Source organism: Oreochromis niloticus, linkage group LG16, assembly GCF_001858045.2.
Source record: "Oreochromis niloticus isolate F11D_XX linkage group LG16, O_niloticus_UMD_NMBU, whole genome shotgun sequence".
Classification (NCBI taxonomy): Eukaryota; Metazoa; Chordata; class Actinopteri; order Cichliformes; family Cichlidae; genus Oreochromis; species Oreochromis niloticus.
In genome coordinates, this window is record NC_031987.2 from 3,443,038 (window position 1) to 3,459,655 (window position 16,618).

General features: G+C 41.6%; 2 protein-coding genes across 4 annotated transcripts in view; one reads left to right on the top strand and one right to left on the bottom strand.

Moving 5' to 3' along the window:
- map3k19 (mitogen-activated protein kinase kinase kinase 19) overlaps positions 1–2,070 on the bottom strand; it is a 17,018-nt gene extending 14,948 nt beyond the window's left edge. Inside the window, exons 1-2 of one of the 2 annotated variants that reach the window (XM_005450424.4) lie at positions 1,906–2,070; positions 959–1,091 (exon numbers count right to left, since the gene is read on the bottom strand). In XM_005450424.4, coding sequence (XP_005450481.1) covers positions 959–1,091; positions 1,906–1,916 — 144 coding nt within the window. In that variant the 5' untranslated portion in view covers positions 1,917–2,070. Of the gene's footprint in view, positions 1–301; positions 345–958; positions 1,092–1,905 lie in introns of those variants that run through there. The other variant, XM_019353026.2, reaches the window with a different exon arrangement.
- A 3,723-nt stretch (positions 2,071–5,793) lies between these two features.
- Positions 5,794–16,618, top strand: part of ramp1 (receptor activity modifying protein 1) — a 65,280-nt gene continuing 54,455 nt past the window's right edge. The window contains exon 1 of one of the 2 annotated variants that reach the window (XM_005450429.4): positions 5,794–6,382. In XM_005450429.4, coding sequence (XP_005450486.1) covers positions 6,325–6,382 — 58 coding nt within the window. In that variant the 5' untranslated portion in view covers positions 5,794–6,324. The remainder of the gene's footprint in view (positions 6,383–16,618) is intronic. The other variant, XM_005450430.4, reaches the window with a different exon arrangement.

Consider the following 16,618-nt stretch of genomic DNA (forward strand, 5'->3'; position numbering starts at 1 on the left):
CTTTTTCATTGTAGCTGAAGTCCGGGACAAACTGTGTTCCTTTTCACCTCAGTACGAAACGCGTAATATTTTCTCTGAATACGAGACGATTCTGTTTTTTAGGGGACGGTTGGCAACTCTAATAATTAACCGTATGAACAAAATAAAGTTCAACATCAGTAACATAGCACCCACACAGCTGTATAGAAACTCCGTCATGCTAGCTAGCACGCAGTACGAAAATGTCAGCATACCGAAAATAAACTCCACCTAAACTTGGTTTATATCTGACCCAGATAGACTGCAGGTCATAACTTCTTACCTGAAGTTCAGTTCACCTGACACGCGGACCGGCGGCCGCTTCGGGTCTCTCCTCTTGCCTCCCTTTTCCTTCATCCACCTGCTGGCCTCCACCACTTGCTAATGTTATTGAATCTGTGGAAGCTCCGCGATATCCACCACACGAAGTAACGAGTAACGAGCCTATCTAAATCCCAGTAACGAGTAACGCGTTGCTGGTTTTGGCATAATAACTAGTTACCGTGCTCGTTACCACAATAATAACGTAGTTACTGTAACGCGTTACTTAATAACGCGTTAGTCCCAACACTGGTCATTTCTGTCAGTAAACGGGCTGTTGTTGCTCATTTTAGTATAAACACCTTGTGGTTGGGTGTATTTTCTGAAAACTTAAGTTTGACTCATAATTGGAGAGTTTCTCTCCAGACAAGCTTGTTTTGAATGTCTCCCCAAGAGGATGCAGAGGAGCTACATTAAAAAAAGTCGCATAATCTCATGTGATCACGGCACATTGTTGTTATTGAAAGGAAAAGTAGGACGTGTTACGTGACAGAAACTGGTTTCGTCTACCCAACCAATCATATCCATCTGCAGCCTGGTTACCAAAGCTGAAGCATGGTTACAATAGACATGCACTTGCCAAACTCTCTCTCCCACACACACATGCACACGCAGTTACCTCGCTCATGGCACCGCGGCAGGCAGCGATAAGGGGAGTGCATCCTTGTTCCTTGTCTTCCTTCAGCTCTCCTTTCTGCACCCCATCATCAGTCTCGCCCTTCTTACACCCTTTCACCATCTCCCAGTCAGACCTGTGTGAACACGAGCCAAAGAAAAGCACAGTGTCTGAGCTGTGAGTCAGAGCAGACTGCTACTTTCTTCGTTATTTAGAGAAAAAAACGAGGTGGAGAAATGATTGTAAACACACCGCTGATAGATATTACCAAGCACTTTCAGCTAGATGTCTTTGGCAGCCTCTGTGTCTGTGTGATTATTAGTGTGACATTAACCTTGTGATGTAAGTCTCTGGTGATCTAGTGCTCCCTGCAGAGACTAGACTCGGGCAGAGTATGAAATATTATGTCTCATTATTACTGCTAGCGATACACATCTTAGTGCATTATGGTACTACATAAACGCAGAGTTTATGGAGCTAAATAATAATATTTCAACTTGTGTTGATCTGGAAACACTTCTGTGTTTCTGTGTGGTTGTGTCACCATGACAGGAAGAACAAAATAGCCCAAAGTCTCAGGATTGACTATTCATGAACAAAAAGTGTGTTTTTTTAGTAAACCACCTTATTTGAGCATGTTCGTGCACGCTAACACTCCCCCCCAATGTGATGTGAAATAATTTTATAAGTGTTTGTATATGTGTGAAGTAGAAATGTGTCTGTGAGGACTGAACTCCCTCTGGTTTAATGTTTGACAAAAGTAACAGTCAAAATGGATGAAGTGTCTAAAACGAGTGCTAAGCAGGCTAATTTAAAAGTACAATAGAAAAAGTGCCTTGTATACATTTCCTGACATTAAATGGTTGTAAGTGTTGCTCATCTGTGAGCAGCTTTAAGGGCACACGATGATAATTGGAGTAAAATGCTGAAATGAACTATTCTTTACTTACTGTTGTTTCATTTGTCTGAGTCCACTTGTATATCTTCTCAAACCTTCTGTGGACGTTTGATCTTTTCAGCGCACTCTCCACTCCAGTGTTTCCTCCACTTTCTTCTGTTTTGTCCTGCATGCCTTCTGCCGTACGTTTACATTTGGTTACCTTGGAGACAGTCAGACAGACAAGCTGTGGCTTTAAATGCTTGCACTCTGTTTGTTGCCTGACGCATTAAACCTAAGTGAAACCACGAATATGATTTCTGTCTAGTGTGCTCGACGCAGTTAGACTGTGCATGTAGTAATGTTTGCCTCTGTGCACGATCAGGCTTTGTTTTTGGAGAAGGGGAGTAATGCACAAGCAATCTTTTAACTCATCAAGCTCAACTAAACAACAGGGAGACTGGAGAAACCTATAATTGAGCACGATCATATATATATCCAGCCTTCATATCCATAAATATGATACTGTATAACTAATATATTCTCTAAATGAGGCTTTAGGACGACTGCTTGTGCACACGGTGCTGTTTTAAACTCCAAACCTGCTCTTTTGTTGATGGGTTTTGCTGACATGGTTAAAACATGCTAGTCTTTACATTCAGAGACCACGTACAATTACAGCTGAATGTTCAGGTGTGATCCTCCATAATGACAGTCACACCAAACTGAGGTATAATTTAACGCTGCATTACTTCTCCACAGCAGTGTGAAAGTCTCTGTTTTTAACTTCTAGATGCAACTTTGTGTCGGTTTCAGTTTCAGAAGCAAACTGGATGGAAGGGTTAATTCCTCATTCCTCCTTCTTTCCTATTATTCTGTAATTTGTCCATCACAAGTAAATAGGACAGATCAATAAGTGACTCTTAGGTCAGTCTGAGAAACTCTTCATTGTTCCTTTCCACTCTGACTTTGGTTCTGGTTAAGAGGGCTCGATGATATCTCTGGTAGTATTTGTCAGAGACCATATTCTGTCCTCTCACTTTGTTTTTGCAGAGCGTTTGCTCTGTGGTGTCATTTCCTCTGGACCTTTTCATTTCAGCTGAACAGATGGATCCGACTTTGTTTTCCTGAAATTTGACTCCAGTTGTCTCCTCTTTAAGTCCCTGCGCTGGCAGCACAGCAGTGATGTTGTTGACCTTGTGTATAATTCTTTTTCTTCTGTTTTATCCTCCTGTCTGACCTTATCTGTGAAGCCCGCAGTGAGGAAATTGGGTCCTGACTCTGTCAGTGGGAGATGATTTGACCAGTTTCAGGTTTCCTTTCAGTCGTGCACACTTTCTGAATTTAAATTGTCTCTGAGCTTCTTCTGTAATTCTGATATCACGATTTTACAAAGCCACACCTAAGGGAATGACATGAAGGCCTGTATAAATGCATATATGTGTCATGTTTAGACCTTCTGGTAACATTTTGTTTTGACACTTTAAAATACATAATACATAAATGAAAAAAACAAACAAAGAAAGAAAAAAACTTTCAGTAAATTTTAAAGTGACTTTCCATAGAATATGAAGTTTTAATAAATACATGAGTAGGTTTATGTTTCTGCAGCTTCTGAATATTATATTAATTAATGCTAAAGCTGCACAGTAAAATCTGTCGCTTCTATTAATTTTATTTCTTAAAAAATATTCTTATTTGTACACATTAAAAAAAATCCAATTTATAGAAAAAAATACTGCAAATTGAGCTATGCAACCACCTGAATCTGAACCACCGGGAGGAGGCCCCGGGGCTGACCCAGGACACACTGGTGAGATTATATTTCTCGACTGCCCGGGAACACCTTGGTGTTCCCCCGGACAAGCTGGAGGAGGTGTCTGGGGAGAGGGAGGTCTGGGCTTCTCTGCTTGGGCTGCTGCCCCTGTGACCCGGCCCCGGATAAGCTAAAGAACAAATGGATGGAACCACCTCACTATACTTATACCCTCTTATACCTCTTACTCCCCTCTTATACTCACTTTTATACTCACTTTTCACCCATGACTGTTCACCAATCCACACCAGTAACACCATCATAAAATTTGCTGATGACACCACTGTCATAGGACTGATCGACAACAACGATGATTCAGCCTACAGAGAGGAGGTTCATCATCTGAAGCAATGGTGTGACGACAACAACCTGCATCTGAACACAGCCAAGACCAAGGAGATGGTAATCGACTTCAGGAGAACAAAGCGATCTGAGCACTCTATCCTCTGCATTGATGGGGAGGAGGTAGAAAGGGTAGAAAGCTTTAAGTTCCTCGGAGTCCACATCTCGGCCGACCTTACCTGGTCCACAAACATCTCCCACCAGGTAGGGAAAGCACAACAAAGGCTGTACTTTCTCAGGAAACTACGTCAGGCCCAATTACCCCAAAGACTGCTAATAAACTTCTACCGCTCCAACACTGAGAGCCTTCTGACTCACTGCTGCACACTCTGGTTCAACTGCTGCACCGCGGAGGACAAGAGGAAACTGCAGCGGGTGGTGAGGGCAGCAGAGCGGGCAATCGGCACTTCACTAACCCCCCTCAGAGACATCTATACTGGCAGACTTCAGCAGAAAGCCAGCATCATCATCAGAGACCCCTCGCACCCTGGACACTCACTTTTTTCCCTCCTTCCCTCTGGTAAACGCTACAGGTCCATCAGGTCGAAGACAAACAGACTCAACAGAAGTTTTTACCCACAGGCTGTCAAACATGCCCTACCTCCACCCTGATTGGAGGATAACTGCACTGCCAATAGTCATGGACATTACACCTTATTTATAAATCGTATTTCTGTTTATACTTCAATGCAACCAAGACCCTTACCTCCTTAAACTGTATTTATTATAACATTATTTAGTATAGTTCCAACAGCACCCCCCCCCCCCACACACACACACACTCAATGTGCAATATCACTGATCACACTGCACCTCTCAATGCACCTGCTAGTTAGATGGCATGTATGTGTATGTATATAGATGTAAGCGTGTATGTGGAAATATGTGTGTCTATGTATGTACGGATGCATATATGTACATATACATATATGTATGTATGTGCGTGTATGTTTGCAGGTGTATGTGTAACTCGTACATATCTTTCTTGTGTAAATGTAAATTTGTCTGTTATTGTGTAAATACTTACGCTATTCTGTACGTCACACACATGGAGAGATGCCAAACTGCCTTTCACTGTTCTTGTAACAGTGACAATAAAAAGCTATTCTATTCTATTCTATTCTATTCTATTCTCAATCTGATATTCGCTATGAAAACAGCTTAAAGTGAAATAATTTTTATCCATGGCCTACATCCACACAAGAGGTGCAAATATACAATTATGGAGGAGAAGATTAAACAACAAAACCAACTTTACCTCCTGAGGACTGGAGTTGTGATATTTGATGTAAATCGCTCTGTAACGCTCCATATGAACACTAGATGTCGCTGTTGGACAACAGCAACACTTGAATCCGTACTCGCTGCACCTGTCCTCATCGCGTCACCACAGGCGGATGCACAGCGAATAGAATATAGTGAAGAGAACAGAATTTTATATAGAATCAGAAAATTATATTTTCTTGTCTTTTGGACTTTAAAGTTTACTGTAGCGATGCAGCTTCTGCTGCAACAATAAAACACTTCAGATGGAACGCTGAACTCTACAGACTCCTCTGTGTGTTTGTTCTTATTCACACCTGTTTATTTTCACGAGTTCTCTTCATAGTTTTTGATCATTTAGGTTCGCTGTCCTCCATAACTTTTGTTTTTTTATTATTTGGATGCATCGTTTATTGTTTATTTAAAGTAATAGATATATCTTTTATAGACTTCTGGGCTTTCTAATTTATCCGAGTAACCAATCAAAGAATGAGAAAAGAAGTCCAGCGCCCTCCCCCTCCCTCCGCTCTTACAAATGAGCCCCGCTCCCCCTTCCTGCACTGTTTGGGTCTGTCCGGTGTCCCCGTCGCTAACCGGGACCCATGTCCTCAGGGGAAAGCAGTGAACCCTGACACAGTCGCTCAGCTCCACTGGTTCCATACTGGTGCGTCCCGTTGCGCACAAGAGCGCTTGAACCAAACACTGCACGCTTCCAGTGACGTTTTTCGGATTTCTTCAGACCTGTGGACGGCTTGTTGGAGAGAGAGTTGCAACTTTACGACTCATTATGTTTCACGTCTGGATGACTCGGTGACAGGAGGACTCGGGGGAGTTGAGGTAGCCTACAGCAGGAACAAGGAGCAGCCTCGGCTCTCCCCCGAGCGGTTTGCGCAGGGTGACACAGTGAAGCTTTTATTGGGGCTGATTGACCGTGCGGCCGCATTACATGGGCTTCTTAACCAGCAGTCATTTATGATGCTACCAATTACTCGTTGAGCTCTTGTTAGTTGCCGTTCCCTTCACTTCCTCGCTTCAAAACTTCAGTCAGTGGATCGTTTTGAGAGCGACAGGATGGGCTCGCAAACCTGCACAGCTCTGCAGAAACAGGCGCTCCTGTGGTTCGTTATAGGTGAGTCCCACACACCGTGGTTTAACGGATGCTCTTCTGATTAAGGCACTCGAATATTTCTGGGCTAAACTATGAGTTTTGTTTGAAAAATATCACAAAGAAGATTCTAAAACGCGAAGAAATAGACGCATCCTGCCAGAACAGTGTAAAAGAAACGGGTTTGGATGCACTTCTGTTAAACAGAGTTCACTCGCCTTCTCCTCCAGAGCCAAAGGAGGACCAACCCTGTGCCATTCACGCCTTTTATTTACCACAGACATGTGAAAGAAAATGAGAAGTTTTTGTTTCCTTTCAACATAAAATGCGAAATCATGCCAGCGTTTCTCAAACTGCTTTTAATTGTAATCGTTGATTAGAATATAAAATATTTCACACAGTTTTATATCAATTACAGGACGAGTGTTTGTCATGACATGATATGAGATTTATTACAGGACTACTGGAGGCTGGGTGGTGTGTAAACACGATAATCTCTGTTTAAACTAAAGCATAGCAGCGATGTTGGGAAGTGGCATGTTTCAGGATGGATGTGCGCGCTGGAGACTGCAGTTGGCAGGAAACTTTCGTTTTTTATCAAAAAGAAAGAAAGTTCACATCCAGAGAGTGAGACGTTAGTGAGATTAGTGAGAGTGGGGTTTGCTGGACTTTATAAACGGTTTAGATGTGCAGAACTGACTTTGTTTGGTTTGTTCTCAAATGATTAATAATTTTTTAACATAATAATTTGTAAAATTTGTTTTTTTAAATCTCAATAATGCACTGAATAAAAGTGTTTTCTCTACACAACAAATCTCACAAGTTATCTATTTTATTGTGATGACTTTGTTTGGATACTTATCAGCTAAAACGAAGATGAGCTCAGGCAGGACACGACGCTCTGCTCTTTCCTTTAAACACACAACAACACACACATGATATTTGCATAAAACAAAACACTGGCCAACACAGCAGAGAATGCAAAGCTGCAAATCTGACTCAAACACAACAGTGAATCCCACTTTTAGGTGTTACAGCGTGCTCATAACGAAGGAACGACACTGTTCTATTACTGTGTTCCACTCAGGGTATTTCTCTAAACCACTGTGACATGATCTGCCTCTGTAGTGGGCATAATTTATTTTACTTTCTTAATTAAAATCATTCCTTCTGGCTTCCCAACAATGTTTAGGTGGCTGATGGTATCAAATTAACATGCACGTGAATGCCAGGACCCAAGGTTTCCCTGCAGATTAGATTGTGACAGGATGATCGATGTTATTAATTTCACCTGTCGCCAGGTTTTAATGTTGTGCTTGGCTGTCGCGTTTGCAGCTCTTTAAAGTTGTCGGTACAAACCTGTTGCTTGGTGAAGCGGCTCGCTTTGGAAAATTAAATAATCTTAGCAAAGACAGCCACCGAGAGCCTAACCAGAGGTTTTCTGGTTAGGCTCTCGGTAAGTGCCACTATGTTTGTCAAAACTAGTGCCTAAGATGGGTTTTTAAAAGTGTTTATATTTGATCTGAAAGGCCACACGTCCAAGCCGAGTGGAGAACAGGTTGTTGTACGATACGGTTGAGAGGTGATATTCTTCAAACAGGTGGGACGACTGTGCACGTATATTTTAAACAGTCTCTGCAGACAGACGTTTGTGGAGTTGGACTCAGTTTTTCACAGGACCGGAAAAGCTCAACAAACAGTTGTGTGACAATGAATTAGTGAACAGCTGGCAAGTATGACACAAGTGTTGGTGTTAGGAAGTCTCAGACATGGTCTGAAGAAGGCCTGGTGAGGTTCAGCATGGGGTTTAAGGGCAGAATTAAGACATGAAGGAAAAGTGGGACGTACAAAGACGAGATTTGCCCATCAAGAGCAAAATAACAATAAGCAGAGCCCTGTTAGAGGCAGAAAGATTATGGACATCTCATTCTGTATGTGGATCACTTTTTTGCCTAACCTCGTTCTCCCTCTTTCTCGCTGAGAGCACTCACAAATTCACGGCACTCGTAATTTTAGACTTATCATCAGATTCAGCTGACATAGTGTCAGACATAATGCTAACCACTGAATGCTTCACCCTTAGCTGAACTGTAATATGAAACCTGTCTGCTAACCCTGAACTAAATATTTGACACTGTGGTCGCTGTCCCTTCCTTGTGTGTTTTGAAGCTATGAGCTTGTCAGTGGAAAAAGAAAATGAACATCTGCACAGCTGAAATACGCACTGGAAATATGTGGCAAATGTATGCACGCTCAGACTGTGACACTCTAACAGCAGCATTCAGGCAAGCTTCCTCTACTCTTTGTCTTTTGTTTCCTGTAACTAATACTCTGTGTAGGTGTTTTATATTTACAGAAAGAGAAAGTTATGAATCATCGCAGTACCGCTGAACTGCCACATTACTGCTCCACCACATTTCTGTCTAAAATGGGAATTTCGAAAGTTTTCCTCCCAAAACTCACTTTTGTTAATATCTGACAGAACACTTGGAAATGACAAATCAAAACAAACCCTGCCGTGGAACTCGCCACAGTCATTTGTGCCATGACAGAAGCATTTATTTCTTTTAATTTTCCATGCTAGTTTTCTTTCACCAAAGAGTGCAGAATGGATGAAGGGGAAGGAGTCTGTCACTCGTTCAAAAAGGGCCTGGCACATAGAGAGAAGCTTTAATCTTCTCTCTCTGACGTGATCGTCTTTCATCTGACGGCTCAGGATTTGATTTGAATCCTTTCAAACATTTTGCACACAGAAGCAACTCAGTCACAGTGAAATGTGAAATGACAAAAGGTAAACACTTTCATAGAATGACTCAGGGGGGAAAACGTCTCTAACAATTTGGCCATATTCACTGAATATTCTATAAACAATCAAAATGGTTGACACGGTTTACACAAACTGAAGTACGAAGCTCAGAGCGGATCAAAGAACGCCGCCTGTCAGGTCCCCGTAACCAAGTTTGTGGGAGCTGCTCTCATAAATCTGGGTCTCGGGCGAATTTTTAATAGAATCTTCATCCAAAGTTAAATAAAATTCTAGTAGAAGAGAAGCCAGTTTTAATGAATTTCATTTTGGAGGCTTTATTCAGAATCAACTGGTCTTTCAGATTCATTTTGCTGGCCATTGCAACCGTTTCTCCTGCTGGCCACAGAGCGGTCCCAAGCCCAAGCTGCTCTGAGACTTTAGCAGCACGAGCTAGCCAAAAAAATGGCTGTCTCTTTCCAAGCAGTTATTTGTTTACACAGTTTATTGGTGTTATTGTGTCCAGGCAACAAGCACACGTGGGAACGCCAAGGATACACAACATAAACAGTCCTGGGAACCATAATGGAGCTTTTTTTTTCACTCAAATGGTTGTAAAACTGAGGAAGATAAAATGAAACTGCGACACAGAAGCTGAAATAGATATGAACTCAACACTAATTTATTACCTCATAAAAATGATGAATGGAACATGACAATTGTTTGTGGTCGGATAACAACTCGCTTAAATCTTGTGGAACATTTGTGGCTCATCACGATCGCTAAACGCTGCGAACAATTTCAAATGTGTGCATCCGCTCTTTGTTTTGATGGTTTGCATATTTTTTTTTAATCTGAAAAGACTGTTTAAAAGCGATGCTGGGGATTGACCAGTCCATGTATTCTATCTGACAGACAGGCAGCGCTAACATATAGACACAGACAACCATTCACACCTATGAGCAACTTAGAGTTTCCACTTGACCTGTCCCAACTAACTGAATGTCTTTGGACTGTGGGAGGAAGCCAGAGTACCCACGTAAACACAGGGAGAACATGCGAACTCCAACCTGATGGTGGAATTGAACTCAGGACCTTCTTACTGTGAAGCAGTAATTGATAGTATTGAAAAGCTAGTGGGGTGGCTGTAGCTCAGGAGGTAGAGCAGGTCATCTTTTAGAAGGCTGGTGGTTCCATCCCTGGCTCCCCCAGGTCTGCATGCCAAATATCCTTGGGCAAGATATTAATCCTAAGTTCCTCTCCAATGCATGCATCCAAGTATGAAAGTTAGTAAGCACTTAAAATCATAAAAAAAGTGAATGTGGCATGTTGTATTAAGCACTTTGAGTACTCTGTTGAGTACTCTCTGCAATAGCAGATGCAGATACTGATATCTTTTCTGTTGGTGTATCATGTTTTTTTTTATAACTATTCCTCATCTTGTGCCAAGAAAATAAAGAAATCTTTCTATGCTGATGTGAAACAACAGAAACGCCAACAGCTGACATTTCCAAATGCATCGTTGCTTGGCGATAGGCTCATATCGGTCAACAGAGCCAATATTGGCCAATAGCAGCGTCCAGCCAAGTTATCAGTCTTCACTTAAACCCGACAGCTGGTATGAAGTGTTTGTGCTGATATGTGCTGCTGTGCGTGATGGTCCGAGCCGCGCCGTCATGTTCTTTTTAGAAAGATGAGGCTCTTTCCTGGCAAACCTTCCACATGAGTCATACTTGTTAATTTTTTTTAAATTGTGCTGTTTTTGAACTTTAACATTTAGCATGCTAGCTGTAACCTGTGGAGGCTGAGATGTGTTTCGTGTTTTATACAGTTTTTCTGAGCTTTGCACCGACTAACCTTGGTGTCGGTTTGCTGGGACGTCCACTGCTGGGTAGACTGATGACGGTTGTGAATGTTTTCCACTCACGAATAATCTTTCTCGCTGCAGAATAATGGACTTCAAATTATTTGGAAATGGCCTTTTATCCCTTCCAGATTGATGGGCAGCAACAATTGCCTCTCTAAGGTCATTGCTGATGTCTTTCTTCCTTGGGATTGTGTTAATGCACACCTGAATGCTCCAGACCAGCAAACTGCCCAAAACCTCTGCTTTTAATTCCTACAGAAGCAGTAAGGGTGCACTTAGATTTCCACAGACTGCTTCTGCATATTGGCTCAGTTTTTCCTAAATAAATAAATGACACAGTAACCTCTTACAGAACCAGATGTTTTTTTTTTATTATGTTCTGATATGTAAAACCTTAGAATTTAAAGAAGATGTAGATTATTTTGACAAGAAACCATTTTCTTAAAATTGGAAAATTGGTCCATTTACTTTAGTATGATTTCAGCAAATGTTTATCCCAGCACCTGAAGGAGAAAGCAGAATTTTTAGATGATGAAATTCTGCCTTTTTCTTGAGCAGATAAGCGGTTTGCTTCATCAGTGTGGAATGGTTTATCCGTCCAGTGAGATGTTGTGTTCGGTTGGCTGACATCCACGAGCCCCAGCAGGCACGGGTCTTTTTTGATGCAACAGTGTGAACACAAGGGAACACAAGGGGGTGAGAGACAGAAAGAGCACAAGTTCGACCCCGACTGCTGCAGACACATTTTCAGCAGTCTGTGATGCTGCCACCAGAGACAATAATGATAATATTTCTGTCAGGTTTTTGCCTCGCTCCTCAGCTGAGCTATCAAATATCTGGATAGATTGTGTAAAAGCTTTTGCTGTCTCTGTTCTGCTTGGACAGGGTGCGTATTTCTGATATGAAGGACTCAAGGGAGCATTTTTAAGAAGCTTCATAGAGCAGCAGATAGCGGGGGAGGGGAGCAAGAGCTCGAATCGCTTTAACAAGACAGAAGGAGATAAACGAGGTAGGTGGGGCCGGGCTGTGAAAGTTTTAATAGCGCTGATTTGGTGTGTGTCTGTGTGCATCCTGTGCAACAAGCCCGCCCACTGGACCTCAGCTAATTAGATAGATGGTGAATGAGGCAAAGAGAGCCAACAAAAGTAGCCATGCCCTGTTTGATGGAGCTGTTTTTCATATGGTTATCTAATAATCATGCGTAATACTAGATAACTTCCCTCGTGCACTTCTTCATCTGTGTGATTTCATCTCCTTCTGTGGCTTCTCTATTTATAAGTTAAGTTAAGATATGCTCTTTCTGATTAAATAACTCTGCTTCACGCTTCAGTGGGATGTCTTCAAGCTAGCAAAGCTCACAATGGGAAACACAGATAATAGCCCAAGGCCCCTCTTATGCACTCCATATGAGTGTTTCCAGTATTTAGCTTTTCAAATCTCCTTGTACTACAGAAAGCTGCAGCAAAAGCAGTTTACTGTACCAGAGTCAATACGTGCTAACCCATGGAAGGCCTATTTTTAACTTTTTTTTCGAGAGCCTATTTAACACTCGTTTGAGAGGATTAGTGAGCCTAAAGGCTCTGCCGTAATTGGCAGTAGTAGGAACAGCTCCGTGTTTGCCTACAGTTTTTAGGAGAGGGGAACTGAAGAGGTGCAAAGTGTCTAGGATCACTAACGATCAGATCTTCTTAATTAGCTATAGGATCAGTGGTTATGCCAGAGAACAGCCATCTTTCTGGTCAGGGGTGCTTTTCTAATGAATAGGCTGCCTGTTTGTGTTTGTGTGTATGTGAGAGAACATTCACAGTCCATTTAATTCAGTTGTTGAACCCACTCTCCAAACCGAACGCTGGTATTGATTCCGTTTTGCATTTCCATAAAGCTGGCCGATGACATGCAGTGATGAATGATTTCTGAAAGTTCAGGTGTTGGCATTTCTGTCTGATTATTCTTTTGCTATTAAATATAGCTGAGGTCAGAACTGTAGAAGGTAAAAGAAGGCCAATTTCAACAGTACGTCTCAGTTTTTCTACATGATAAAGAAATGCTGCTGTGGTAAATAAATGAAATCTGTCAGCACGAAGAAATTAATGTGTAAAATTACAGGAAAGTTCTGACAGCTCATTGGCCAGATTTCTGTATATCCTGTACTGTTGACCCATTGTGCAAAAAAAGAAACTTTTCTGTCATTTAATTATTTATCTCTTGCTTTCGTGTAGTATGACTGACCATGGAGAAGATCTGAATCAGTAGGAGAAGCTGTAAAACATATAAAAATACCTCTAAAAGTCCCAAATCTATGTTCGCCTTCACATTTTCCAAAACCATCCAGTGAGCTGGACTGGAGTCTTTGCAATCACCCGTTGTGAGGGATTAATGAGTATTCCCTGAGCAGTTGCAAAAAGCTGAGGAGGTTGATGGCTAAAGCTCCAGACGGGTCGATAAGGCCTTTGTTCCGAAGTGACCCACCTTCCACTAGGGAAAACATGTTGCCCAACGGGCAGTCAAAAACCTTGCGATTGTTTTGGTTACTATTTCTGTGGTTGCAGACTGAGTGGAAGTGAGGACTCTACCAACCGTGGAAATCTGATAGCAACCAAAGGAGGTTTTTGGTGCACCACTTTCTCTGCAGTCGACCTCCAGGAGCCACTGCAGGCTAGTCCGAGAATACACATTTAGTTTGCATCGTTATCCAAGACAGTGGACAAACTTTGGGCAACGTGTGCACATGAATCATGTGCATGCGTCAGTGCGTGTGTAAAAATCGCTGTGGTCAGGAAAATATGCTGTTGTGAGCGCTTGGCAGACACAACATTGGCATATTATCCGCCAATAATGTGGTTATAGCTGGTTTATTAGATAACAATGAGGTTTCTGTACATCTGACACAAATCCACATCAGCATTCATTTAGAGTTAGATGTCTGAAAATTATTATAAAATGAACATATTTATAATTTCAAGACAATTTTAGTCAAACAGTTTCTTATGTGACAGCAACATTTATTTATTACCGTTGAAAAGCGAACAAGAAGAGTTTTTGGGAGCACTGAACTTACTGAAAGGATCGATTTCTCAAACTAACATTTATATTTTTTAATCAAGTTTAAGGTACAAGGCTTATTTGCATTCAGTGCTATAGACTAAAATCTGTGTTGAGAAGCATCATAGGTTCATCTCAGGGGTGTGAGTGTCTCATTGATAGACGATCCATTATGAAAAAGAATCAGAAAGTGTGAACATAACTCGTCTTCCTCTTCAGTTCTAGTCCTCGAACTAAGAAACAGAGAGCAGGTTTTACTGCCCATTTATCTGGCCCAACACTCTCATATATTACATTTAACCTCACGGAGCAGTGACATAGTGAGCCTGTCGCAGCGGCTCACTCAGCCAGTGAATCAGGCTGGAGCTTTCTTTTGAAGATTTTTTTTCCCTCTGCGGCATTTCTGCTTCACATGACGATACGTCAGAGTGGTTGTGTGCAGGAGCCGAGCCCACGGCATCGAGCGCCTGAGACGTAGCAGTCATGTAATGCCACCAACAAGCCTGAAAGCTATTTCTCCAAACATTTATCCTACAAGGCTGGTCAAATAGTAACACGTTGGTATTTATAGTAATGACCTGAGGTAGAAGTGGCTGAGTGATGGGACATGCAGTGCATACTTTTTGTGCTCAGGAGCTCTGTTACAGGAAATTTGCTGAGACGCTGGCACGTCTACTAAAATCTTCTGCTGGACTTCACTCACACTGAGTTATCTTTTACCATGCACTCCAACTTTGTTTGACAGCCCTCTGACTCTTTCTGTGGTCTATGTTGAAATACACGTTTGATTTGGACATTTTTGTATGACCAGAATGAATCACAACAACTTTAATTGTCCACTTAAATTTCCCAATACATGGTGCTTTTGTTTATCCCAGCATTCATGTGAGGCTGAAGACAATTCCATCTGCAAATAAGCAAACTTTAGCTCACAATGCTGAGACGGTGCACATGAGAAAATCGTGTCTATGTAACTTTAGCCTGTCAGTTTTGGACAGTTGTAAAAAACGTCTGTAGGATCTTAAAGTTGTTCAGTACAGGACAGATGAACACTACAAGCACCTCTGGTTGCTGTATAGCTTTTTCTGAGGCTCTGGATCACTGACAGATGACCCATCAGATAGAGAACCAATCAGAGACGCTGCTCGGTTCTTCCTGAATGATCCTACTGATCTGAATCCATAACTCTTTTCTCTTATCACTGCTGAGGATTATTCTGCTGCTAATGATACAACTTTATCTCACATGGCAGAGTACATATATATATAACTTATTGTCAGTCTAGATCATGTTTTTATTTTCAATAAGGGTGCTATATAAAACTGTTTTATCAAACTTCAGAGATTTCAATAGTTCATGAACAACAGGATCCGGTCAGTGCTGTGTGTCTGTGATGATGGTATTAGGGACATCATATTGAGCTGAAAGCAGAAATAAAAAACATCTGAAAGCAAGAATTTAGGGCAGTCTGAAGACTGCTTACTATTACTGAAAGAATTTCCCCCTGGGATTAATGACGTATTCTAATTCTAATTCTTATTGGCTCTCAGGGAATACTCGCACATATGGTGCATTTATTTGAAACTTTACCCATTTTTAATGTGAGCTATCAAATGTGAATACATTTAACTGTGTGTACACTCACTGACCACTTAATGTAATGATCTAATTAGCGAATCACATGGCAGCAACCCAGTTCCTTTTGTCATGTAGACATGGTCAAGACTACCTGCTGAAGATCTAACAAAGCATCTGAATAAAGAAACAAAGGTGATCGGGATGGCTGTTAGTCCCAGACTAACTGGTCTATTTTAAAAACTGGGATTTTCCCAAACAGCCATCTGTAGTGTTTACAGAGAATGATCCATGAAAGACAAGATATCCAGTGAGTGGCATTTCTGTGGGTGAAAATATCCTGTTGATGCCAGAAAGCAGAGGAGAAAAGCCAGACTGCTTCGGGCTGATAGGAGGGCAACAGCAACGCTCTGAACACAGAAGCTGGCAAACCTCGAAGCAGATGAGCTAGAGCAGCAGAAGACCACACTGGATGTGACAAATCACCAGCATCTGTGTGATGCTAACATGTCAGTAAAGACCAAAGATAATAAGGACAAACATTATCTCCTTTACTTTCTAAGAAGTTATTGTTGAAAACTCAGAAGTACACTGATCTGTGTCAGTGAAATTTATACTTTGATAAGATACTTTTTTAAAGTAATGGCTGATTTCTATTGATTTCATCAAATATTATTGTTAATGTGGTAATCTTGATGCTGTACGTTTACTGCATTTATATTCTGTACATTTATAAGGTGCAGGTGCACATACAGGTATAGAAAAGGTGGGATTGCATTTGCTGAGAAGGGCTTTGCTGGCCAGTCTTCCTCCACCTTAATAGGTTTTAAATAATACATGTGGCATTTTGGGGTGAGGACTTCTGGTGGCTTTCGGTTTCCGCACAGATTGTTTGAGGTCTATGATTTGAACTGGTGACCTTTAATTCCTCAGTTCTGTTTGTGACAATGGCTTCAGATTTCCCAGACTGATTGTGCCTTGCACTGTTACAGTTAACACTGTGGATTAGATTTTCACAGCCATTTCATCCATG